General features: G+C 38.9%; 1 protein-coding gene across 9 annotated transcripts in view; it reads left to right on the top strand.

Moving 5' to 3' along the window:
* The window catches only part of LOC100301959 (uncharacterized), a 206519-nt gene that overhangs the window by 147957 nt on the left and 30755 nt on the right, over positions 1–27807 (top strand). For 7 of the 9 annotated variants that reach the window (XM_018237143.2, XM_018237140.2, XM_041577606.1 and 4 more), the window contains 7 exons: positions 13524–13589; positions 16528–16583; positions 16831–16906; positions 17725–17934; positions 19634–19806; positions 25679–25795; positions 27519–27763. In XM_018237143.2, coding sequence (XP_018092632.1) covers positions 13524–13589; positions 16528–16583; positions 16831–16906; positions 17725–17934; positions 19634–19806; positions 25679–25795; positions 27519–27763 — 943 coding nt within the window. 9 annotated transcript variants of the gene reach the window in all.

Raw genomic sequence — 27807 nt, 5'->3', positions numbered from 1 at the left:
TATCTTTGTCCCTGCTGAACAGAATTCCTGAGTTTCATTAAAGGCAGCTGTTAGAATTGATACAATAGTTGCTAATACTTCACAGCTACTGCTGAGAAATGTATCAACTAAATATATCAATTAAATTTAGCAAATTGTAATAGTGCAGAATATTCTTGGATCATTGAGCTGCCAAACTGAAACACTAGAGGCAGGAACATTAGATTTAAACTTACATTTTTGGAAAACGGTAAAAAATAAAATATGGAAAGCACTTGAAAAAAGTATTTGTTCATGGTGAACAATCTGAAAACCACTCAACTGTTTGGAAGGTGAACAACCCCTTTAAGGTAGGGGCACACTGGGCGATTCGGGGGGAGATTTAGTCTCCTGGTGACTACGCCTCGTCTTTGCGGCAATCTCCCCGAATGCCTTCCCTCGGTCAGGGCCGGATTTACATAGCGGGTGCCCCTAGACCCACTGCCATTCGTCACCCGTGTTCCCCCTTTATTTATGCAAATTTTCATGATCGGGACCTGAGCAATGTGGACTGGGCACAGGAAATTTACAAAATTACTGTATCTTCTGCACATCCCCAGTGTTTTTGAACTAATGTGGGTGTGGTTGGGCAGCATGCCGCCCCCCTAAAATCCGGCCTAGGTGGCCTTTCCACAAATCCAGGCCTGCCCTCGGTCTAGCGCCAGCTATAATGAAAAGTCACCTGTGGCATGGCACACGTGGCGCTTCATATTTCGAAGTCGCCTGAAGTTGCCTCATGAGGAAACTTCGGGCGACTTCGGAATACGAAGAGCCGCATGTGCTATGCCGCAGGCCAGGCGACTAAATCTCCCCGAATCGCCCAGTGTGCCCCTACCCTAAATAGTGGTGTGAATTGTATATTCTGCCTTTTCCTTACTTTCTACATCTCTCCACTACTTTGTTAGTTCCTTTTCATGCTCCTGTGGTGTAAACAATACAAACCATGAGTCATGCAGACAGAGAAGCATTGAACTCGCTGTGCCCTTGTGATTCATTCTCTGCTCTCTACATAACTATAATGTGAACATGATGTATTCAAAGGACTGCTGGGTTTCTTTATTCTCTACTCTGTCGTAGAGCAGAATGGTACAGAACTTTACAACACAGTATGTCCTTGGTATATATTGATGAAAGGATAGCTCTATAGGGGACATCTACCCAAACGTTGGAATAATGAAAGAAAATGTCATTCTAAGCAACTACCCAATATAGATATCTATATGAATTCAAAAGGTAAGTACTTTTTGAAAGTTCATTGTAAATGCAATTGCCGTTGAAATCAGACATTTTTTTCTGCCTAAAACACTGTATCCAAAAAGAATGTGAGGACCTCCAATAATAAAGAAACAAATATATAAAAAGTAGAAAAATTTAGCCCATAAGTAAGTGCCCCAATAGGCACGAAACGCGTTAGGTCTTATGTCCTAATAAATTTTTCTACTTTTTATATATTTGTTTCTTTATTATTGGAGGTCCTCACATTCTTTTTGGATACAGTGTTTTGGATTTTGCACCGTGGGACTGAGGTGAACTGTGAGTGAATCCTCCGTTACTAACTTAATAACGTAATTTTTTGATTCATTAATTATTTCTTGAGTGGTACTATTTATATTTTTCTTTAGTGTGGCAGTAGCACAAACTCTATCTTTATTATTTTTTTCTGCCATACTGGTTCTCACTCTTGAAATGATGTAGCAGAAGTTAGTTCTCCGGTTTCAGCTGGCTTGTGATGCACTTTTCCGCAGTCAGAAGCAGTAGTACAGACAGAAACCGTCAGACAGATCCTGCTTTGAATAGCAATTACAGTTACAAATGTGTATTGATGCAAAATTCAAATACAGATTGTTGTCTCATTCTTGCTGACCTGGTTGGGTTCACATTATTCATTTGGTCTTACTTAGTGGCATAACTAGAATGTGCTGGTCCCCCCTGCAATAAAATCCCATCCCAATCCAGCACGACTTGCTTCCCCCTTCCTTGCTGGTAAAAGAATGGCTGGGGAGGTGTTTTTTTATTAGCTATAGAGGAAGCAGACCCCACAGTCTGGGCCCCCCTGCAACTGCGAGGTCTGCTTTCTCTATAGTTACACCACTGCTCTTACTAGTTGTTTGCAAACAAAAATTCTACCTCAGGGAAATACACATGGATGTTTGGAGTGGCAGCCAGTCACTTCCTGACAGTGGGAAACATGGGGGTGTCTACGGTTTTCCCCTAGAGAACAATAGGAGGCAGTGGGCTGTAGTCCCATGCAATTTCTGGAAGTATCAAGTACAAACTGTGCTCCATGAGGGCCAGTATTACTTAGATGCAAAATAGTACATATTTTATAACATAATTGCACCCCAGCACAATATTGACTCTATCCTACTAGGGAAACACTTAATCCAAATCTGAGCACTTTTTGCATAATTCAGTCATTTACTTTAAAGCTCTGGACAACATTTTTGAACATACAAATGCATTTCTGGTGTTCAGCCAAATCCAGAAAACGACAGCTTTGTTAAATCCCCAATTCCCAGTGCTAAATCTGTGTGACTCTGCAGATGCCTGCGACATCCAGTGCAACAAGTACACCCTTCAGCCTGTCTTCTATTAAATGGCAATTTTTGTTCTGTTACTATGGTGATGTTACTTCTCTGTTGTAGATTCTTGACTATGTATTTTCTTTTCAGATAGACTCTGTTTGTAGCTCTTCGTTACCATCACGGTTACAAATAGTTTCTGGGGGTACTATTAAGAATTATTGTGCAATCTCCAACCTCTGGTGGCTGCAAGCTGGACCTTTTTGGTATTTATTAACATATCTTGCCTTTCTGTATCCTTAGTTGCCTAAAACTGCAGACCCTTCCCAGCAAAAATATAAAGCTCCATGGAACAGAGGACATTCTGTATTGTTCTATCAGTGCCCTACAACCCATAGGTCTCAGTGCACTTGCTCATGCTTGCATTCCCCATAAGACTTAACGTGGCCATAGACGTAGCAATTACCATCTTTCTTGGAAAAGATCTTTCCAAGAAAGATCGTTAGTTTCAATACACACGTGTAGAGCTGAATCGTCAGATATACAGGTAGATATACGGGAAGAAACAATAGAATTCTACCACTAACAATGGCCGATGTTTGGGTACCTTCAAAGGTGCCCAATCAAAATTTCCCTTCCAGCCTGATCGACGAGCCGACCGATATCCAAGTCTTCTGCCGATATCGGTCGGCTCTTTTTCCACCATACACGCAATGAATATCAGACGAAAATTAGTTTCGTACTATATTATCTATGCGTCTATTGACACCTTTAGTTGTGACTGTCTGGAAAATATCGTCCATGTTTGCTTTATTTCCTACAAATGCAGAGCATCACTAGTGTGATAGCTAACAAGCTAGAGATCCCATGTTGGCTGGGCAAGTAAAAGCACCCCAAATGAGCTACAGTAAATGAATTAATTAAAACAATGTTGTGCCGAAGAAAGTCAGTTGTATACAAACACTGCTGATTCCAGAGCTTTGAATGAAGTGTGTGTGTGCTTAGGCAACATTTTCCATGGAGCCTGAAATAAAAAGGCAAAGTATAATTATTCCTAGATGCCATATTGATTCTCTGTAGAATCAGCTGTGTGTCTAACAAGCAGCTCATGTGGCTTTAAACAAACCCTGAACAAAACCAACCATTGATTTATCTCTTCCGAGTCTGTATTAGGGTTCAGTACCAAAGGCTGCAGCCTTATTTTATGGATTGGAATAAAGAGGTCTGGATGTGAGATAGGAGAGCTCATAATAGCAAGCAAAAAGGGAACCTTTATTCCTCTAACAGTCTGTGGCTGTGTGATTTTTCCTTTTTGTCTGTAGCCTATCTTGTAATGATTGATGTAAAGAATGAGTTGCGGGTTATAAGGAGAGAGACTGAGGTTGCTGTTGGATGCCACACTTCTCATGCACGGATGCATCCATGGATATTGGATTCTCATTACCAGCACCACTGTAAGGCTACAAAGACTGCCAAATCCATATTTCCTTTGGGAGGGAAAGAATCAAGCAGTTTCAGTAGGATACAATAGTCATTAATACTCTCAGTAACTGTCTTTTATTCACAACACAACATTTGCCTTTCTCGCCTGTGCTTGTGCTTGCCCTGACTTCTTCAAGTTCTGTAATGGTACACTTATGGGGGATCCATTATCCAGAAAGTCATTATTCAGAAAGCTCATGCAAAACTCAAAGCACTGCGGCACACTGACAAGATGAATGTGTTTTTTATTATTGGCTCCAATTCAAGTAGACAAAGGGCTATTCCCTAACCCATGGCAGGTGGGGTATTTTACTGCTGAGCACCTGATTTCGAAAGAAAGCATACAGAGGTAGAGCACTTCAGCATTGTGTGGAATAAGTTATTCAGAAAGCTCTGAATTTTGGGAATACCTTCTTCCCATAGACTCCATTTTAATCAAATAATTCACATTTTTAAAACTGATTTCCTTTTCTGTGTAATAATAAAACAGTACCTTGTGCTTGATCCGAACTGAGACATCATGACTCCTTATTGGAGGCCAAACACTTATGGAAACACCCCTGATCTAGGTCCCAAACCTGTGAAGGCAGCAGCCCCTACAGGGGCTCAATATTAGGCTCCGGCCAGGTGTGCTTTGCCAATGAGGCAAGTTGAGGCTGTCGCCTCAGGTGGCAGCGCCCCACTAGGTACCAGGGGGTAGCAAAAATGCTGCTCCTGGTACTTTAAGAGCGAATTTCCAGGGGAGGGGGGGCAGCAGCAACTGCTGCTGCCTCAGGCGATAGAGCGGCCAGGATCGCCACTGGCTCCGGCCTCCCTCACTTGCAATGATTGCACTGTGTATGGTGCACAAAAATAACTTGCATTCAGTGTTCTCTTTTTCCTCTGTTCTTGGTCAACCATAAGCTACAAATGTTCTGCAAATACATGTTACTGCTGTGGAAAAGCCTTCCAATGGGGTTCTATAATTTAAACACCCCTTTTGGATTTAGCCCTCAGTTGTGGGATTCCAGTTATTAGTCCAATCAAATAGAACAGGTCTAGCAGATACAGTATGTCTATAATGTAGACCTCTTCACACGTACCTCCTGTGCTCCTGCCCAGGCACCATTAATTCAAATAGGCCAAATAGAAATGGAGGACGCTGAAGTATCAGATCTCTGCTGCAAATCTTCCTTTATTAGGAGTGTAACATACTACATGTTTCGGGCACACATGCCCTTATTCCTAGTGTAGTTGACATTGCAGCCCTCAGCATTCATCAGAAACCTGTCCCTTAGGGTCCAGTTGATATTTAGGTTTGGTTGCATTAAACCAACACTTTCTGCATGGAAGTTTGCCTTCTGTTTTGTCCTAAATCATCCACCTATGCCAAAAAACCTAATTAAGCCAAAGATCTAGCTGATAAGTTATATTACCATTTTGGTGCTGATTTTTTTATGGCATTTGGTTGTTGGAGAAAAAAAATAGAAATCTTCACTTATACTGTAGATTCCTTGTATACCTTAAACCAAGCACAACCAGGCAGAATTCATGTCATCAAAATGCTGCTACTTCCAAACCTGTATATACATTTCGCACTGCCTATACTGCTACCAAGTCTTATTTTGCTCTTTTACTCCATTGATTGGGAACCGATACAATCAAACATTATTTTGTCTAAATGTGGGTCCTGGACTATATTTTCTGCAGCGCGTCACTATCTTGCTATTGTCAGTTACCCTAGTAACCAGTTCTAATGTGTATGAGAGGTCACACACAGAAGCTAAAGCATTTTCCAGGGTACCCAACCCTAACAACTCAAGGGTGGATCATTTTTGCTCACTTTGCAGAGAGGTTAAAACTTCTCTTCTGCTTCTCTCTGCTTAATTCAAGTTGAAACATATTTAAAGTTCACATCAAGTACCCCTTGTACTTAATTACTAGGTTATAATTTAAAATCAAATGATCCAGTTGCTTGTTTATGCACATTATTGTTTCTATGTATATATTTTCCGATATTTCTCTGTGCAGAACAAAGAAGTGAGCATGATCTGCCCAGGCACCTTCTGGGGTGGGTACTGTTTGGGAACGCAAAGCTTGTTTTTTTTAGAATATGAGAACCCAGCTCAAACGTGTCTGATTAGTGTTTTGACGTCTCGGCATTCAAAAAGCTGAGGAGGTTCTTAATCTACTGAAATACAAGATGTGTTTTGTAACAATAAAGAATAACAAGGGTTTCACTATATTAAAGGGGAAGTTCAACTTTCGTGAACCACCTTCCCCCTTTTCTGTGTATAATGGTAGTTTGCTTTACAACGTCAGATTAAAACAGTTCTTACCCGGTAAAACTCTTATCATCCATCAAGAAGGCTGAAAGTGACAGGGAACACAAGCTTTCAATACTGTGCAAGCTATCAAAGTCTTCATTTATCTCAATATTTTTATGAAAAAAAACTCCAACCAAATCCACACAGGTTTTTTTTCAGGTACACTTTTCTGAAAATTTGTTTGCGGGGAAAAAAACTCTTTTTTGTTTTATAAAAAAAAAACTTATTTGCACTTGAAAACCACGAAATCTTCGGATTATTGCACAAAATCCAGGACAGATCAAGATATATTTGGAACTTCTCCCACGGACTTATATGCAACCTCGGCAGGTCTGAGATGCCGGATTTTCGGATTTGGACTTTTTCCATCCTCGGGGTATAATAAATCCTGAAAAAGTTGTGGTTTTTTTTCCACTAAAATTTTTTTCAGATTTTTGCCATTCGGAGTTTAGTAAATAACCCCCTACATGTAGTGCCTGTGTGCATTTTGGCAGGTAGATGCCACTTAAATCAGTGGAATATGGAGAAGGTGGTAAAGGCCAGGATTAGCATTTAAATGTTGGCAAAAGAAAAAAAAATTGTGTTCTTGACATCAACCTAACTTCACCCCAAATAACCTTTAGATCACAAACTTTTAAGGCAGGGTCTGCTTTAATTCTTGTATCTGTTATTGTAGGTTTTTGTATGTAAATATGCGTGATAAACACATCTATTTATTGTTAAAGCTCTTCGGAATATGTTGGTGTTTTATAAATATGTGTTCCTACAGGTATGGAATCCATTACCCAGAAACCCGTTATCCAGAAAGCTCAGAATTACTGCATACTGCATGAATGACTCCATTTTATCCAAATAATCCAACTTTGTAAAAACTACAGTTAGGTCCATAAATCTTTGGACAGAGACAACTTTTTTCTAATTTTGGTTCTGTACATTACCACAATGAATTTTAAATGAAACAACTCAGATGCAGTTGAACTGCAGACTTTCAGCTTTAATTCATCGGGTTGAACAACAAGATTGCATAAAAATGTGATGAACTAAAGCCTTTTTTTTTTACACAATCACTTCATTTCAGGGGCCCAAAAGTAATTGCACAATTGACCCAGAGGCTATTTCATGGGCAGGTGTGGGCAATTCCTTCGTTATTTCATTATCAATGAAGCAGATAAAAGCCCTGGAGTTGATGTGAGGGGGGGGGGGTGCTTGTATGTGGAAGATTTTGCTGTGAATAAACAACATGTGTTCAAAGGAGCTCTCCATGCAGGTGAAACAAGTCATCCTAAAGCTGCAAAAACAAAAAAAACCCATCCCAGAAATTGCTACACTATTAGGAGTGGCAAAATCTACAGTTTGGTACATCCTGAGAAAGAAAGAAATCACTGGTGAACTCTGCAACACAAAAAGACCTGGACATCCACGGAACAGTGGTGGATGATCACAGAATCATTTCCATGGTGAAGAGAAACCCCTTCACAACAGCCAGGAGGTAGGCGTATCGATATTCAAGTCTACCATAATCTAAAAAAACCAGCGCAGTTCAGTAAAAAACATTCTTTGGACAGATGAAACCAAGATCAACCTCTGGTGGCAATGATGGCAAGAAAAAAGTATGGAGAAGGCGTGGAACAGCTCATGATCCAAAACATACCACATCATGTATAAAACATTTGGGAGGCATTGTGATGGCTTGGGCTTGCGTGGCTGCCAGTGGCACTGGGACACTAGTGTTTATTCATGATGTGACACAGGACAGAAGCAGCCGAATTAATTCTGAGCTGTTCAGAGACACTGTCTGCTCAAATCCAGCTAAATGCAGTCACATTGATTGGGAGGCGTTTCATAATGACCCAAAACATAGAGCCAAAGCAACCCAGGAGTTTATTAAAGCAAAGAAGTGGAATATTCTTGAATGGCCAAGTCAGTCACCAGTCAACTGAAAGCCGCTGCAGTAAAGGCCTGGCAGAGCATTAAAAAGCAGGAAACCCAGAATCTGGTGATGTCCATGAGTTCAAGACTTCAGGCTGTCATTGCCAGCAAAGGGGTTTCAACCAAGTATTAGAAATGAATATTTTATTTTCAGTTTTTTAATTTGTCCAATTACTTTAAAGCCCCTGAAATGAAGTGATTGTCTTAAAAAAAGGCTTTAGTTCCTCACATTTTTATGCAATATTTTTGTTCAACCCACGGAATTAAAGCTGAAAGTCTGCAGTTCAACTGCATTGTTTTATTGAAAATTCATTGTGGTAATGTACAGAACCAAAATATAAAAAATATTTATGGGCATCCCTTTTCTCTGTGATTATAAGGCAGTACCGTGTACTTGGTCCCAACTAAGATACAAACAAAACCAGCCTTTAATGTAATTCAACTAGGGAATAGTTAAAATTCGATTTGCGTTTTTTAAAAAAATTCAAATTTTGAAGTGTATCATGTACTGGCCCTTTAAGAGTTCAAATTCGACTATTCGCCACCTTAAACCTGCCGAATTGCTGTTTTAGCCTATGGGGGACGTCCTGGATTCAAATTTGATTTTTTGGAAAAAATTTGATTGGTCATTCCCCCCCCCCCAAATTTCGAGTTCATGGGAGTTTATGTGAGTTGTTTCAAACTCCCATGAACTCGAAGTTTGACCCTTGATAAATCTGCCCCTACTAAACATTACACATTGTGTTATAATACATATACCAGCTTTTTTTTTTTAATGTATACCAACATTTTATAAATGATACTGTCCCTTTATGATGTTAGGAGCAGTGTGCACTTCTACCTTTGTTTCCATTAGTCAGATGAGCTTGTGCAATAAGATGCATTGTGCCAATATTCCTTTGACAGGGATCTACACATTGCACAGCCAGCATTTGTGTTATACTTGCCATTCCAGTTGCTTTGAATGAGAGTTTCACACATTGCAGCATCTCTGATAAGGTATCATTAAATCCTCGCCCCAGGGACCTGATGTTCACCGGAGTTTCTGTGCCTGATACATGGCACCTCGCAGAGTGGATTTCAAAGGGAACAGAGACTTCACAGCTCATACAAATTCTGCTGTGCAGATTTGTTCATCCACTGGTTAATTTGGCAAGAATACAGAAATCCCTTCACTCCCTGTGACCATTATTTTTTGTTGTTTCTTCTGCTTCTGGTAGAAAGATTGTGCCTGAATTGCTTCTGGTGTTAATTCCCTTGTTATAGTGCATAAACCAGTAGTGAAGTGGGGCATCTGTATATGATCAGTACTTCTCAAAAAAACAAACATAAAAAATTTTAAAGGAGAAGGAAAGGCTAAAACTAAGTAAGCTTTATCAGTAAACCCTCCAGTAAACCCTCTAAGTAATGTTGCTCTGAGTCCTCTGTCAAAAGAAACACAACATTTCTTTCCTTTTATTGTGTACACATTGGCTTCTGTATCAGACTTCTTGTTTTCAGCATAAACCTCCAGGGCAGGGCTTGAGCATGCTCAGTTTGCTCCTCTCCCCCTCCCTCCTCCCATCCCTGCTGTAATCTGAGCTCAGAGCTGTAAGTGAGCAGGGAGAGACTCAGGCAGGAAGTGATGTCACACTAAGGTTATATGGCAGCTTCTATCCTAAACAAACAGAGACAGTGTCTAGAGCTGTTTACTCAGGTATGGTAAAGAATTCTGCAGAATAAATATAGCGTTCTAGATTGCACTATTGTGGCTAATCTGTCTTGGAGCTTTCCTTCTCCTTTAAAGTCACTTTGCTCAGCTTGAATTTATTTTGGGATTTTTTTCTAAATTGAAGTGCAAATTGTTTTCTTAGATCCGTCAATCGTATGTTGCAATCTTCCGACCTGCAACTACACATTCAGATTAAATAAAGTAGTAAAAAGAACAAATCAGACAATGTTCTGGAAAGTCATGTCCGACGATTAGTAGTGACAGTTACGCATTGATATTATCAGAGAGGCATTACATGCAGAGATCTTATCGGTAGTCGACAAAAATCTTCTAATCGGTGCGAAAAATGTCTGGAGGATCCACACACAGTCTGAGAATCACACAAAACAAAGTTTCACACGACTCTATTTGTGTCTAGAGCTTACATTTACCTTCTCTGTAGGTGGTATATATTCTTCTATTTTTCATAAAAATGTGGCCCTTGGATGGTAAGGGGTGTAAAAGTGGGGTAAAGGGACAGTGACAATTACAGCATTTAGCAGGAAAAATACACTATGCCTTGAACAAGCTACCCTGCCTAATCTGACATTTCTGTTTTCTGCCCCTCCCCCTTTGGTTCAACCCCTGTTCTTGCACTTTCTTCATCTCTCTAGTGTACAGGTTAACAGTACTAACCATAATGGAATCCAACTTCACAGTTCTTAAATACTTTGGGGTCCGTTTACTAAAGATATGCGCACAAAATATAGACACGTTTGTCGCCAAATATGTTTTCACCAGTTTACTAACCTGCGGTTAATATAAATTTGAGAATTTTCTTGCGCAAAAATATATTTTCGCCAGTTATCCCATTTGCTGAAAATAACTCTACGTACACATTAATGGCAGGTTTACTAAACCGCTAAATGTACGAAAGACAAACTCAACGCCAGAATATTCTCAAAATGGTACCGCCATCTATATAGTGGCAGTAATTTATTTTTTTCGCCAGAAAATTCTCAAGGGGACAGGAAATATCTTGTTTTACCCATCATTCTTGTTCCTGTCGCCATTCCTGACCGGAGAAGAGAGAAGTGACAGGATAATCAAAGATGTTTTGGATTATTCTTTTTTCTGCTGCTACAGCAGCTTTTCCAGCTGAAAGACAATTTATTTAGGGACTAAAGGCTTTGTCAGCCTAGATTAAATTACATTTATATGATGCGCACAGATTTATTGGTAAAACTTGTTTATGAATTTTATTTATATGATTTTATTGCCAGGGGGTAAGTCTTGTGACTGGATGTATTGAAATGTGGATTTATATGATGCAGACATGTTTGATTGGGTGAAATCTTTTTACTGTGTTGTTGATAATCTCTATACAGTTTAGCAGTTTTGAAGATACATAACTGGCAATGAATCATGCCATAATAAACGGCATAAAACAAGACTATTTTATAGCATAAATATTCGCAAACGTAATTTGTCGCCAGAAAATTCCCAAAAAATTACTGTTAACATAAGTTGGTTCGTCAACGTTACCCACAATCATTTGTGTGAGGACGCTGTAGGTGACTAGTATGTGTGGTCTTACACATCACAACTAATTTGTCCTTGCTCCTAGATGCATCTAGATGCCATTAACCATTGCAGCTTTAGCAAGGTAGAAATTTGACTATTGGTTCGTTGGCTGTGTCACATCCCCTGATGTTGCCCATTAAAGACACACGCTCAGATTCAGAGAGATTTATTTGCCTGGCGATAAATAGCCTTTTCTTCGGGGCGACTAATCTCCCTGAACTGCCTCCCGCCGGCTAAAATGTAAATCGCTGGTGGGAAGGCAATTGGTGCCTTTCGTTTTACAAAGTTGCCTCACGAGGAAAATAAAGCACACTGAATCTCTAGAATCGAAATAGTCGGCGGGAGGCAGTTCGGGAGATTAGTCACCCTGAAGAAGAGGAGATTTGTCGCTGGGCGACTAATCGGCCCGAATCTGAGCGTGTGTCTCTGCCCTGAATGTCATTGAATTCTTCAATATGACCTATTCCACTTTTATGATGTTTTTAAGAATGTCAAAGATTTGCGTTCCATTAGCGAGGCCAGGTCCAGAGTTTGTTTAAGAATTTATTGTGCAAACAATGGTAGAAAATAATAACAGCAGTAGATTATTTTGGAGGAAAGCTTTTCATACCTTTTGTATAATTCTCTGGATTTACTTGTTCTTTGTCCCCAGCTCTCTGTGTAACAGAAAAACAACTGAATGTTTCAGAACAGTATAGGGTTGGATTGCAGACTCTGTGGCAGGGAGAGCAAATGAGGTCGATAGTGGGTAGAATGACTGTGAGCTTAGATACTCACTTTGAATCCAGTGATCCGCAACTTCCCAACAGCACTTGTCTGTTGCTAGTAGGCAGTCTGGATTGGTAGTCATTGGCAGGTCCAGTCTTACTAAGTTGGTTTAAGACATGATTGTCCTGTAGTTTTATTGGCATTATCCTTATATAATACACAAAAGTCATGAATATCCTTATAAACTGTGAGTACTGATGTCATCAGTTATAAACGGTGAGAAGTGATGTCATTTGGGTCACATGACTTACTAAAGCATGTGTATTATAATAAATAAAGTACCCCCTTTTGCAAAATTTAAGGATATGAGAAGTAACCTCTGAGTTTTATGACCTGTATATAAACACTCTGCCTTCTGCCTCGTGTTTTTATATGGTCATGAAACTATTACTTTATTCACTATATAATCTTGCCAGTAAACGGTCCAGATAACAATGTCTGCAGGATCCTATGCTGGCCGCGGAGCATATCTTTTTTGTCTACATATAAAGATTAGTGCACTGCCCTGCAAGGGTGGAAACATAGATCACTACCCACAACCCACCACTGTTTAGTTCTTCATTCCTTTTATATATTTTTTAAAAACTTGGGGGCAGATTTACGAAGGTTTGAATTGGAAATTCAAAATTAAATTGGATTTTTGGTCAAAACTCACAAATTTAAATTGGGAATAATCCAAACTTGATTTTGAGATTTATCATACCTGGACCCTGGGAACAATTTGAATTCGACTATTCACCACCTTAAACCTACCGGGTTCATGTAGAAGTCAATGGCAGAGGTCCTGTGACCCATTTGAAGATGTTTATAGCCTTCCTGACATTCAAGGTTTTTTTTTTTCGGATAAAAAACTCGATTCGGGTCGTTAACATTAGTCCGAGTTTTAGATAATTGATTTTTTTATTTAATAAGTTACTATTGAGTTTTGAGGTCATTCGAGTTCATTCGAATTTAAACTCTTAATATTCGACCTTTGATAAATATTCCCCTAGTAAGAGATGGCTTCTAATAAAGTAGTGTTCTCCATTCCCTCCTTTTAGCCTTTACGAATGTCAGTGAAATTGTGGATATTTCAGGAAGAAATTAGACAAGAACATAGGATATTTCCATATATTAATCCTCATGTCCCTCATGGTCAGAGAACATCACTTTCGGTACCCTGACTATTAGACTGACCTGAATATGGTAACAAATGGGATAATAATCTATTTTTCTTTCTTACAGTTCTCCAACTGCGTCTTCAGCAAAGGCGGACAAGAGAACAACTTGTAGATCAAGGCATCATGCCACGTAAGATACTCTTTTTTATGCTACCACTCAATGCATCTGGGTATTCACATCACATCTTTTGAATTTATATGCTATAGTTTTATTAGAAATGTAAACATTTTAAAAACACACTTGGCAGTGGGCCGCAGATTCCAGCAAGCCATTAGCCCTTTACATCAGGAATTCTTCACTAACCAGAGCTGTACCTTCTGGTGTTTGTTGAATAGGAAACAGTTAATTGAATACAAACTCTAATTTGGGATAAGAACACTGGTTATATTTTAACCGTTTTTATAGTTTAATTTTAACAGATTTCTTTAGCAGAGATAAGAAATCAGGACATTCCAGAGCGATTCTGTTGTTGCAGAGACGTATTAACGTTGTCCATATGAATTAAATTCAACCCTTTGTTCTGAAATGTCTATACAGTTCACTGTACCTTCTATGACTAGACAACGCCTAAGAATATCATCGGTGGAGAGCATTATTATTATTCCTTATGGAAAATGTAACTTTCTTGTCCCGTGGCTTAACCAAATTGTGATTTTTTTTTTTAAGGCAAAGACTGAGAACTTAATATGTGCCTCTGATCTGTACAAATTCATTGCTATGTAACTTCTTCCTAAATGGAAGAGGCCAGGTTATGTTTTAGTAAAACTGCCTCCGTTTTACTCTGTGCTTCTTTAAAGAAACATTATACTGACCCGTTATGGCTTTAGGAAACAAGATGTCCTCTAGAGCTATTTTTTTCAAGTAGAACAAAAAAGATTAACATAAGGAGGCACATTTATTAAAGGTCGAATTTCAAATTCATGTGAGTTTTTTAAAACTTAAAAACGAAATTTGAATGTACTCGAAATTTGAGTTTTTTCGGAGAAAAAACTAGAATCGAGTTTTAGTTGAATTCAAATCGAGTTTTCGAGTTATTTATTAAAAAAAATTTAATTTACCGACTCAAATCGAATTAGACTAAACTCCTCCGAAAAAACTCAAATGTCAAGAAGGCTGCTGACATGTCCAAATTGGTCCCTGGACTTTTCCCATTGACTTATACATGAACTCGGCATTTTTTAGGTGGCGAATAGTCAAATTCGAGTTCTTAAAGGGCCAGAAATTTGAATTCAAATTAAAACTCAAATGTCAAGAAGGCTGCTGACATGTCCAAATTGGTCCCTGGACTTCTCCCATTGACTTATACATGAACTCGGCAAGTTTTAGGTGGCAAATAGTCGAATTCGAGTTCTTAAAGGGCCAGTAATTTTAATTCAAATTATAACTCAAATTGAGTTTGGATATTCACAATTCTAATTTGAGAGTTTTCACCATTAAAAAAAAATTCAAGAATTCGAATTTTCAATTCGACCCTTAATAAATCTGCCCCAGATGTAAGAAATCAGAAAAACATACAGGAAGTTAATTATAAATCTAAAGGCCCAAAATAATTAATTCATAGTCCAAAAGTGGCCAGAATCATATGGGTAAGCACCACTGCTGCTGATATAAAATCCTTTATCCGAGAGGAAGGATGTTATCAAGTAAGCTCCAAATTACAGGCCATCTTCCACAGACTCCATTTTAATTAAGTCAAAAATGTAAAAATGTCCTTTTTCTCTATAATATTAATATAGTACCTTGTACTTGATCCTAACTTAGATGTAATTATTCTTTCTTGGAGGCTTTAGTCCTAGTAACAGCAGGATGGATAAGTATAGGAGACAAGATTTGGTTGAAGTTGATGCAGGTCCCTAAGGTGGAATCCTGCCATGGACACAGCTAGAAACTGTCTGTTTAGCCCTGGTTATGGTGGGATGTGCATGTATAGGAAATGACATATGAATGGCGTTGGGTTTAGGAATGATGATTTGGGGGTCCGTATGGGGGAATCCTGCCGTAAACCTTCCCTGAGCAGATGTGCAGGCAGTTTAGCATTACTTCCTTCTTATCTGTGGTTTTTCCCGCTTCCTCTTCCTGCTAAAACTTCTTTCCTTTAAAGGACCAGTAACGTCAATTTTTTTTAACATATTTAACTTTAAAATCACAGTCTTTATTAAAACATAACTTACCGAAACTGGGCCTGCGCTCCTTTTCAGAAAAGTCGACAGGGCGACAATCCATTGTGCGACACTCAATTTCTCCTCCCTGCCTTCTATAGAAGATACCTTGATTAGAATAGACCCTCGCACACCCGTTATGTAGATGTATAGATTTGCTCGGTGCTCAATGGATGGAGGATACGGTGACCTCCCAGTAACTGGAACAAAAAAACACACCAGCACACGAGACTTGTATCTGCAGGGCAGTAAAAACTTTTGCAAGGGCTTGCCCTGCAGATACAAGTCTCGTGTGCTGGTGTGTTTTTTTGTTCTATAGAAGATAGCCAGGGAGAAGAAATCGAGCGCCAAACAATGGATTTTTCACCCTGTCGTCTTTTCTGAAGAGGAGCGCAAGTGGAGTTTCGGTAAGTTATTTTTTAATAAAGACTTTGCGATTTTAAAGTTAAATATGTCTTGGTGTTTTTTTTTCGTTATATACAAACAAATTATTTTTTAAAAAAAAAATTTGAGGTTACTGGTCCTCTAAAGGAATGGAAAGAGGTTTTAGCAGGAAGAGGAAGTGGGGAAAAGCCACAGATAAGAAGGAAGTAGGTCAGTGGGACCAAAATGAAGACACATTAAAATACAGTCATTTCTGTGACCTTCGTGTGTTTAAGTTAATATAAAGCTTTGGTGTTCATAAGTGAATATGTTCATATATTGATACAGGAGATTTGTTAAAAGGCATCTCCAATATATGAAGTATGATATTAACCATCTGAAATTGTATTATAGTTGGAACATGATTTTAACCTTCTAAAGTTGAGAACAGACTGTTGTGTTCAGAAAGCAAAAAATATATATTTTTTGGTGCAAACTGTGTCCAGTCAAAATGAACTGTCTCATAACTCTCTACTTACTTTCAGCATTAAAAAGTCCGGCTGCATTTCATGAGCAGATTAAAAGCTTGGAACGTGCCAGGGTAAGAGACAGACTTTAGTCCAGTATCTGCAACATATTCTTTGCAACTTACAAATACGTGTAGCTACTTGCTGCTAAGTGACAACCTATAAATAACCCCCCAGATATCTTTTGTGGTCACTACATAAGGTTTTTGTGGAGAATTCTGCATCTCTATGTGCTAAATGCAAAGATATACAGCACTGGGAATGCATTCTCTTATACTCACTGACTCACAAGCCTCATGGATTCCTTTGTGTCTTATGTAGACTGAAAACTTCTTAAAACACAAGATTCGCAGTCGGCCTGACCGCTCGGAGCTCGTGAGGATGCACATTTTAGAAGGTGGGTTTTATTATCTGTAGATCTTTTAGCAAATATGAAAAACCTGCAGCACTTGGGATCTTTTGTTTAACCTCTGTTACCATAATCCTCTGCCACCAAAGTATGGGAGTCAAGACACAAGAATCCGGAGCTGATGGAAGAAATGTAACTGATCTATAAGTATTCAGTGCTGTTAATGGAAAGGCGCTGACTATTTATTTCACAGCTGAGTTTTCTAATTCAGTGTTTTTGATTGGACAAGATTAGAGTTCCCAAATCACTTGACAAATCAGGGACTATTCTTATGAATGCACTTGAATGCAGGGCTGTACTAGATGGTTGCTTATAAATGTGCAGTTCTTCTAGTTGGACTTTCTAGAAATATATGCAATTTTTTTAGGCTGGTGATTAAATGATTTATATATTAAAATGCTGCATTTCTGCAACCACAACACAGTTCTACAGGGTGCAGAATTTATTCGTTGACATGCAATTTCTTGCTACTTTTTATTACTTCTCTTTCCATTCAGTCTTTCATCTATTCATGTGCTAATCTCTCATTTAAGCCACTGCCTAGTTGCTAGGTTAAATAAGACCCCAGCAACCAGATAGCTGCTGATGTTGCAAACTGGAGAGCTGCTGTACAAAAAAAACCTAAAAGTATGAACTTGACAGCATACATTTTCACAGAAGTACAATTTAATGACTAGCCTTTAATTCCCCATAGTCTTTAATTCCCCTTATAGTATAACATTACTAAGCTTTGTCTCTCTCACAGCAATGCTACTGCAAATATACCAGAATGAAACTGTAACACAGTTTATTATATTGCTTTTTAGATGTACATACTGCATGTATGTTCAGAGCCCAACCTGTCTTTTCTGTAGAAACCCTGGCAGAGCCCTCATTGCAGGCCACTCAGTTGAAGCTGAAAAGGGCCCGACTAGCTGATGATCTCAATGAGAAAATCGCTCAGAGACCGGGGCCGCTGGAGCTGGTGGAAAAGAACATCTTGCCGGTAGACCTGAATGTTAAAGAGGCAATTACAGGCAAGTACTAATTTATGGCCAAGTTGATTGTACAACTGATGGTCCTCATTGTGCACAATTATATCTACTAACTTTTGCCTATACAAATTGTTATGTGTTTGCATCTTATGTATACACAATGCACCAAATGTTTTGCATCATCTTTCATAAGTTGTTCTGTGACATTTATAGTATAGAGAAAGGATGTTATGTTGGAACCAGTATTCGTGTAGTTGCTGCAGGTTTGTAGGGGCATTTTGCATACCAGGTACAAAGTGTTTTTTTTTTTTTTTTTGGATGCAAACAGCCATATTTGTTTCCCCATTGCAATGTTTTCCCCCAGAATTTTGTGTAATTGCAGTCAGTCGGGAAGTTGTGTACACAGCAATGCACCCTGTGAAGTGTACACAGCAATGACACCCAGTACACCAAAACGAACACAATGGCATATGCATGTTTTTTTACAAACCTGGTGCACCTATTGATGCAGCCTACTGTGGGAACCCTGGAAGTCTGAATGTGGCATTAGCTTTAGGTATCCTTAAAGGGCATGTCAAGTCTAAAATAGAATAAGGCTAAAAATGCTGTATTTTGTATACTAAATATAAACATGAACTTACTGCACCACAAGCCTAATCAAACAAATGATTTATGCTTTCAAATTTGGCTACAGGGGGGTCAACATCTTGTAACTTTGTTAAACATCTTTGCAAGACTAAGACTGTGCACATGCTCAGTGTGGTCTGGGCTGCTTAGGGATCATCATAAACAAAGCTGCTTGAGTTCTGCATGGTGGGGGCTCCCCCTGCTGTTCATAAGTATGATTGTTTCCCTGCTCAGCAGTTAGGGACCGTCTGACAATTCCAATCCACAGCAGTAAATGAAGGGAGAATTTCTCTGCATACAGTCAGGTTTCTTATAAAAACGGTAGACATTTTTTAATCAAAGTATATTGGAGATAGGTTTCTTTTTCATAAAAGAAAGTAAAAATGTTTTTTTGCCTTTACATGCCCTTTAATACCAGAAGGCACACTTGTGCACGAATAATCGGAAGAGGCAGCTTTTTAATTGCTATTAAATGCAGTATTTGCTTGGCCTGTTTGATTGAAACAAGTTACAAAATGCCAACCGATTGCCAGATGTGTAAAAAAAAGGTTCAGAACCTCTAGTGCAGAAGGAGGAAAGCAAATATCCATTTTATTCTGGGAGCACATAAAAAAGGAAGAGGATCTCCAGCAGATTAACTGCAAAATGTTAAAGGGTCAATACCCTTTATCAAATGACCTGAAACATATCGTGATACCAAACTTGCATTTAATCTTCTGGAGTTTCTCTTCCTTTTTTAATTTTATGCTCCCACAACTTAGTTGCAGCACAGAGCAACTACAAGAAATTGGACATAATATTTTCTATTCTCATGCACTGACCACGAACATTTTCTCCATTTTATTCTGATCACGACATATTTCAGAACAAAACTTTTCACAACGTACGGTTCCTTTAAAGTGCACGTTAAAAGTTAGTACACATCGCACGGCACGTGTTCTGATGTATTTGTCAGAAAGTAGAGTTGGAAGCATAGAGTGTACAGGTCCTACTGAACAGTATTATTGGGTAATCGTGAGTACAGGGAGGAATTTTGGAAAAAGTGAAGATATTCTCAGAAAAACATTGCCTGGTATGTTTTCATGAATTGCGCTACTTTTATTTATAACTGCAGTCGGCCAAACAAACTTCCCTGAAAACCTGGACACACTCTCATTTGATGAGGATAGCAGTGATGCCTTGTCACCTGAGCAGCCGGCCAGTCAAGAGTCTCAGGGGTCAGCACCTTCTCCTGGAGAGATAAAAACAAGTGACTCCTCTTCTCCTGTCTCCAACACTACTATCCAGGTAATCCTGCATCATTTTATAGGCCCAGATTAGACAAGCATCTTACTCACATTGTTCATATACCACTGAAATGTATTCCAGAAATATAGGTATCAACAGTCTCTGGCTTTGAAGGTGCTTTGGAACCCTATAACTCTATATTCTATTTTATATCACCGTTCTTCTGCCCAACATATTCCATGTAGCAGGCCAGTTGTCCAACATATTGTGTTTAGGTGTTCATGTTATACAAATGTGCGTATAAAGCTTTTGTGCCTTAAATAGCCCATGAGCCTTATGATGGATAGCCCTTACTTCTAGACTAATATTCTACAGTGCAGTGGTTTGAACAACAGATGAATTTCAGTACTACAAACTCTTTGCCAAGAACTTATACATTTCAGGCACTTAATTATTCCTTGATATTTTTGATTCATCTGAAGGACACAATTCATTTGCAGTTTCCCTCGTCCTAGGAATTAGGAAATGAATTACCAGAGCAGCAAAACGTAGCCATCTGATATTGTAGAGAGGGGATAGAAGAACTCCAGACGCATTAATAAGTATACAAATCCAAATACCAATACATATAAGGATACACTGAGTTCCTGAAAGGAGCATTGATTGAAGGAGGACACTTACCATTCATAACTATATAAACAGTTGCACCTGGTTCTTCCTTGGAAATACTGAGCTTCTTTTTTGTGTTTAAGCAATTGAGACGTCATTTGTGCCACTGTTCAGCCATAATGCCTGCTCTTCATCAGGCCATTGTTTTGTTAGCAACCTCCCTTTCCCCTGGTGTATCCATAGGAGGCCATATTCTATGGAATAAACTGCAATGCTTGCCTTAAAAAGAGCCGCCCAAAGGGGACATGACATTAAACAGAAGTGTATTTATCTTTTAACACTGACTTGGCGGTGTAACACAATTTCCTAATTCATCACACTCTTGGTCTGTATAACATGATTTTTTCCTGCACTGATGCTTGTGTTTTATTACCATCCTATGCACAATAGCAGAGCTGCATTTATTCCAATACTTTCCTTTATGATTCCTTTCCCCCACAGCTAAAGGCATGCCTAATAAAAGAAAACATAATTCTAATGATATATATATTTGCAATATACATTAATTACAGATTCTCTAGAACTATTAAGTACATGTATTGCTATTGAAAGCAGTGTCTGTCCCTTTCTATTCTCTGCCCTGATGGCTCAGACTGAAACAATGTAAAGGTCTCCATAATCGCGACGATTCTTATTTTATGAACGAACGATTTCAGTGCAGTCCGACCAATCCGTCAAATTATCGTGCGGTTAGTGGGATTTGAACGATCGATTTTTCGGCCGACATCTGTCAGAAAATTGATCGGCCAGGTTTAAAAATCTTTATCGGTCCCAGTGCAATCTATCTATGTTTGCAGGGCCAAGCAGGCAGCTACTCTTCAGTTTTGCTGGCAATATCGCCTGAAATGGTCTTTTTAGTTGATGGACACATCGTACATTGATACGATCATTTCGAAATAATCATGGTCTCACCATAACGATCTTTTAAAAATCTATGGCCAGCTTAAGACAAGGCAACTAATTAGCAGATTTGTCTTTGCTGGGGAACGAAGACTTTTGCAACATTGTTTAAATAGTAACAACCAGGAGTTAAGCAAATGTTACTTTCATTAGCAATTGTTTTTACAAATAACTTTAAAAGCACTGAAAATGTTTAATAAATGCATATTGGAAAGTTGCATAGAATTTCATTTCTTTTATTAGACAAATTCTTAGTTTGGATCTGATTCTGTTGCAGTGTTCCCTCTAAGCAGTGTGCTTGTGTGTGTGCGCATACATTTGGAGGCCAGCACTCAAAAAATGGTGGTGTGCACAAAGAATTTTGTGAGAAAATACAACATTTAGCATTTATTCTGACCTGGCGCACACATTTTTTTAAAAATGCGCACACAAGTTTAAAATGTGAGCACAAAATAATTTTTTTGGGCACATAGCCGAGAAGGAATGAGAGGGAACATTGGTCTTTAGTTATTTCATTATAGAGAAATCAAGAATGTTTTCGCACAACCAGAATGGCAATGTTCATCCTGCAATACTGTACATAGAATTTACAAAAAAAATGCAATACAATGCAAAAAAATGCAAAATATGCACAAGAAATGAAAAGAGTCCTTTAGTTTAGTTTCCTCCTGCCTGTCCTACTTCAGTCTCTCAACTGTAGAATGCTTCATATAGGATAAAAAAAATGGATCAGCACCTTTGGAAACGGAGTCGAGCACACCAGAAACAAAAAGGAAAAATAAATGGATATATAGTGTAGTATTTTCAAGACGATAGTTTCACACCACGTGCTTGTATATAGGTTTTTATCCAGTACTGTACATAGCACTGAACTGTGCCCATAGCCAGACAGCTATATAAAGCTTCCTTGGTATTTTCTGACATAAATCAGAAAATCCACCAGCCACCAAATTGCATTCCTTCAAATATTATGTGTTCTCTATCCAGAACTGGCATTGGCAGTGCATTATAACATATTTTATAGATGTTTTACACAGTGCTGAGTTATTTGCAAACACTTCTAAAACTAACATCTCACATTGCTGCCAGAACTGCAATGAACGCATTACCCTAATGGCACCTACGTTCCTAAGAGGCCTGCTTACTACTGGAATTTGACATGAGATGGGCTTGTATGGATTTGCTCCGGCTTTGTAGTACACACTCTGCTTCTGTCAGCAGGGACTTTGTTTCCTTTAGCAAGTATGGATTTCTGAGATTTCTCTAGAAATATATTTTGGTTTGCTGACAGGCCGTAATATATTTAACTTCAGGGGATGGCAAGCAGACGGCTCTAAGCAGCTTTGTCTGCACTCAAATTAGCCTGCAACAACAACAAAAAAAAGAGAAATCCCTGTGATTATTCCTGCCATTTGTTAAAAGTACAACTTAAGAATTTTGTTCACCGCATCACACGTGCCTGGCCTGCCTCCTCTTGGTGCTGTGAAGTTCTGGCACATATTACTTTCCTTCCACAAGAGAAAGAAGTGGCCCAAAGCCAGTTCACCAGGAGAATGTTGTGCCCCCTGGTGCTTCCAAAGGATTTCTTTCAGTACTGGAGACACCGCGTCGACAGCTTGACACCAGATGCTGCTGTAGTCTTGTGGGGATCAGTGCAGGAACGTATACACACAGCCAGATGCTAATTAAAAGCAGCCTGTGCCTTTAAATGATTGTTTGGTCGCAGGAGCTTTCGTTTTCTAATGGAAACCATGAGACTTTCCACACTTCTATGTTATGAGAGATTTAATTTTCAGTAACAACTGAATTACCTGTATTAGTGACAGTGCTTCCCCCCTCATTGTATGAAGTTCTGCATTACCTATGATGACAAATGCTTACATGATACATTATGTGCCTGCCAATGTCAGATCAACATGCAAAACTACGCTCTAGTATTTAAATCATTGTGCTGGACGTACTAGCATTAGTAACTGGAAGCAGTAGATTCTGGGAAATATACAAAAATGCTGTCACATACTTTAAATTGTAAATATATGTTGCTTTATGGAAATGAATAGTGTATGAGAGAGAGATGGATATATTATATGACATGTAGAATATACACTATTCTGTGTCCTAAATACATTCTTCGTTCATGCATATATCCATAGTTATGGGAGCTGCCATATTACCTTGGTTGAGAATGCAACATTAAAAAACAACGCAACACTTGGATCTTTCCAGCTTTTAAATGTGGTCACTAGACCCCTCTAAAACAAATGCTCTGTAAGGCAACAAATGTCTTGTTATTGCTGCTTTTTATTACGCATCTTTCTAATCAGGCCTCGCCTATTCCTGTTCCAGTCTCTTATTCAAATCAATGCATGGTTGCTAGAGTAATTGAACCCTAGTAATCAGACTGCTGAAATTGCAAACTGGAGAGCTGCTGAATAAAATGCAAAATACCAAAAAATGAAAACCAGTTGCAAATTGACTCAGAATATCACTCTCTAGATCATACTAAAAATGTAAAGGTCCTTTTAGATGTATCTTATTCCCTCTTGACTATTTTAGGTAAAACACATCGACAATGTTTTCAGTGTACCTAAATGGAGCAATCGTTTTTATTATTTGGATCACTCCATCAATATCTGGGCTCATTTTCTATGAATATTACACAAATGGAGCAGATTTTAATGAAGCAGCATTTGTCCCAAAACTGAGCACTGCACGGATAACATTAGCGAAGTAGTGTCTTGTACAACTTTGCACACCTAGAGCACATCATTATAATGGGACAATTGCTGTGTCACTTTGTATAGGTGCACATATAATGATCCCAGCCACATGCAACCAAAATAACAAAGTATTAAAATCAATTGATTGGCGGCAAAGCCCAAGTTTTGAGCAGGTCAGTAACCAATGTTTGCTCATGTATATTTAGCATAATAACTCTTAGTTCTTGGTGATGGTATTACCTAGACATGTTCAGGGCAACATTGGCCATTGACAGGGGCGTAACTATAGAGGAAGCAGACCCTGCGGTTGCAGGGGGCCCAGGAGTGTAGGGGGCCCAGTGAGACCCTAATTAATTAGCAATTTTAATATATCTTGGTAAAATAGGCCAACTTATAAATATTTTGGGGCCCTAAATTGAATTTGCTATGGGGCCCAGTAACAACTAGTTACGCCACTGGGGCCCATTGACCAAATCTGGCAAACACAACATGTATGACAAAAAAACCACCATGAGTGTAGATCATAAGGCTGGATGTTATGATGTATACATGTTATGAGAAAGTATGAAAATTACTATGTGGAGTCTCCAATAACTGATTCCGGCCTAGAACCACATCAGGAAGTAAAATCAGCTGTAACCCTACAGGGGGCATTTTCCTAGCAAAACTAGCCAGCCCCTTAGGTGATACTGAGCTCCATGTTGGCATTGTGTGTTATAGCCAGTACAGCTGATAAGACTAAATAACTGATACCCTGAAACACTACATTGTGCACCCTGTTCCTCCAGCATTTCAGCATTATCATCATGCCAGTTTTTGCCTCTTTGACAGCTTTTAAACTCTCATGCTTATGTAGCTTAGTCTTTGAGGAGAAACTTTTGGTCAAAGCCCTCCTTAGCTACTTACAATATTATATGTGAATGAACAAATTGCTTTATCAACAATTTGAGCATCAAAGCAAAGAAGAGCAAATTGACATTGCTCCCGAATCTCACCTTAACTGGCCTTGATGCTGGGATCTCCAATGCTTCTCTCTCCCAAGGCCAGCCAGCCTCGCATTTTGGGAACAACTGCTCCTCGCTATCTACATCAGATGGAGCCACCCATTTGGATGAAAGTGACAAACACAGCAGTTTTTTGAAGATGTGGCAAATGCTAAAATGTAATCAGCATATACACTCCTTTAACGGAGCAGTGGTAATAGCAGGGCCTTCCCAAATCCCATCTGGCAGGATTTATAGTTCACGAGGGGGGTAAAGAACTCATCAAACTTAAACTCTGCCAGATCTGATTTCTCTGGATGGGGAGGATGGCAAATTTGAACTCCCCTGCAGCTATTTCCACATTTGTTATGCTGCGGAAATAAATTACTTTTGACTCTTGAAGGGCAATTGCTTTCCTGTGCTTGACCATTAATAGCGTTCATATGGCGCAATCCCTGTTGCCTAACCAAAGTCAAATGTATTATAACTTAATTCCCTTTCCGCTGCCGATATGAAGAAGAAATGGTTGGGTCATCTTCATTCCTTTCAATTAGCTGGTGATTGTGAGATGTTCATTATTGTTATTATTGTTAAATGTCCTTAGCTGATGCAGAAGAACTATAGTTATTAAATACATGCAATTCAATCTCTTCCTATTAGTGCCAAATTGTAAGTTCACCTCTTCCGGATTTCTTTAAACCTGTGCCTACTGCTGACCTTACTACCCGATCCCCTCTATCCTGTACTGTCTCCAAGCCTGGGCCAACTCTCATTAAGGTAAATATTATGTTTATGCCAAGATCTTTTCATATGTTTGTGTGCTTTTGTATTGTTCTACTGCTCTTCATATGCTATACAGGTATGGAACCTGTTATCCAGAATGCTCAGGACCTGGGGTTTTTTGAACAACAGATCTTTTTTATTTTGGTTCTTCAACCTTAAGTCTACTAGAAAATCATATAAATGTTAAATAAATCCAATAGGCTGGATTTGCCAATAAGGATTACTTATATCTTAATTTGGATCAAGTACAAGGTTCTCAAAAATTTTGATTATTTGGATAATATAGAGTCTATGGGACACGGCCTTTCCGTAATTCATAGCTTTCTGGATAAAGGATTTCTGGATAATGGATCTCATACCTGTACTTTTAACTTGTCAAGCAGGGCTGAGCTCAACTCAGGGGATTATGTATGGTGTCTGTTTCATAGTGTCTTCCTATAAAGGCTATGAGCAGACTTTCTTCTGTACTATTGGACTTCACGTTCATTTTTATAAGGCTTCTTATTAAAGGCATTCTAACACAATAGGAGACATATGGGAGACTGAAAGGAAATCTACACTGCAGAGTGTGACCAAGCTTTTAGTTTAGCCTGCCACAAACACCTCTGTAGAAGGGTGGAAACTCAGAGTGAAATGAAAAGTTTACTTAGTTATAGCTTGGTTTTCTCCCACTAAATGTTTTTATTATACTAATACATAGGGCAGATTTGGGGCATTATTCAATTAAATCTGGAGGCTGCACTGTTTTAGCTGGATAGATAAAATGTAGCCAGTTAGCCACTGTTTCTGAATAAATGAAGGAACTCTGGAGCTCACAGTAAACTGTGCATGTACAAAGCAGAATAAATGTGGTAGGATTGTGCAGAGGAGACAAACGTCAAACGTTTGTCATTTTATAGAGAAGAATCCCCTGCCAGGTTTTAAACCAGTTTAGTACATCCCACGCAGCTGCTTTACAGCAGTCACAAATGAAATTCAAGAGAAACTATTTTGTACAAACACAACCTTAAGTATCATGTGTATCTGATCACCGGTGTGAAAAATATCCCTGTCTCCAGCAACCAAGTAATGACAGTGCACTCCTTGCACCTCTTGATTTGAATGAGGTACATGGGGGGGGGGGGGCTATATTTATACTTGCCATTTACCAGATATAAAGCAGACAGCCTCTATAGCACAAAGTGAAGTGGCATTCGCCATGAGTAAAGGAACTGATTTCATATCATTATTCCACAAGTCAGAACAGGAATAATTAGCGCCTTTCCTGCAAATTTTAAAATAGATCTGTGAGATATAAAAGGTGGCACATAGCGAATTAGTGCTCTGGCAAGTTAAGGTTTATACAGGTATGGGATTGTTTATCCAGAAACACGTTATCCACAAAGCTCTGAATTACAGAAAGGCCGTCTCCCATAGACTCCATTTTATCCAAATAAACGAAATTTTGAAAAAAGATTTCCTTTTTCTCTGTAATAATAAAACTGTACTTGATCCCAACTCGGATATAATTAAATTGGACGCAAAACCAGCTTTTCAGGTTTATTTAATGTTTAGATGATTGATTGATTGATTACGGTATGAAGATCCAAATTACGGAAGATCCCTTATCCGGAAAACCGCAGGTCCCGAGCATTCAGGATAACAGGTCCCATACCTGTAATAAATATTTCTTTGAATCATCATTTCTAACATTGATTACATTTTCCCATCCAAACAGCAAACCCAGCCCAAGCATACTGAGAAGCCCCGTAGTAAGAAGTCAAAGGATCCTAAACCACGGGTAAAGAAGCTGAAATACCACCAGTATATACCACCCGACCAGAAGGGTGAGAAGATTGAAGCAGAGATGGACTCCAACTATTCCCGTCTCCTGCAGCAACAACAGCTGTTCCTTCAACTGCAAATACTGAGCCAACAGCAACAACACTACAACTTCCAGAAAATCCTACCCGCACCACTAAAGTATGTAATGCCATCTAGTGGAAGGACATGGTTATTCTGCTTGG

This window comes from Xenopus laevis, chromosome 9_10S, assembly GCF_017654675.1.
Source record: "Xenopus laevis strain J_2021 chromosome 9_10S, Xenopus_laevis_v10.1, whole genome shotgun sequence".
Classification (NCBI taxonomy): Eukaryota; Metazoa; Chordata; class Amphibia; order Anura; family Pipidae; genus Xenopus; species Xenopus laevis.
The sequence above is the reverse complement of the archived record's forward strand: the minus strand, read 5'-3'. Positions and strand labels throughout refer to the sequence as shown.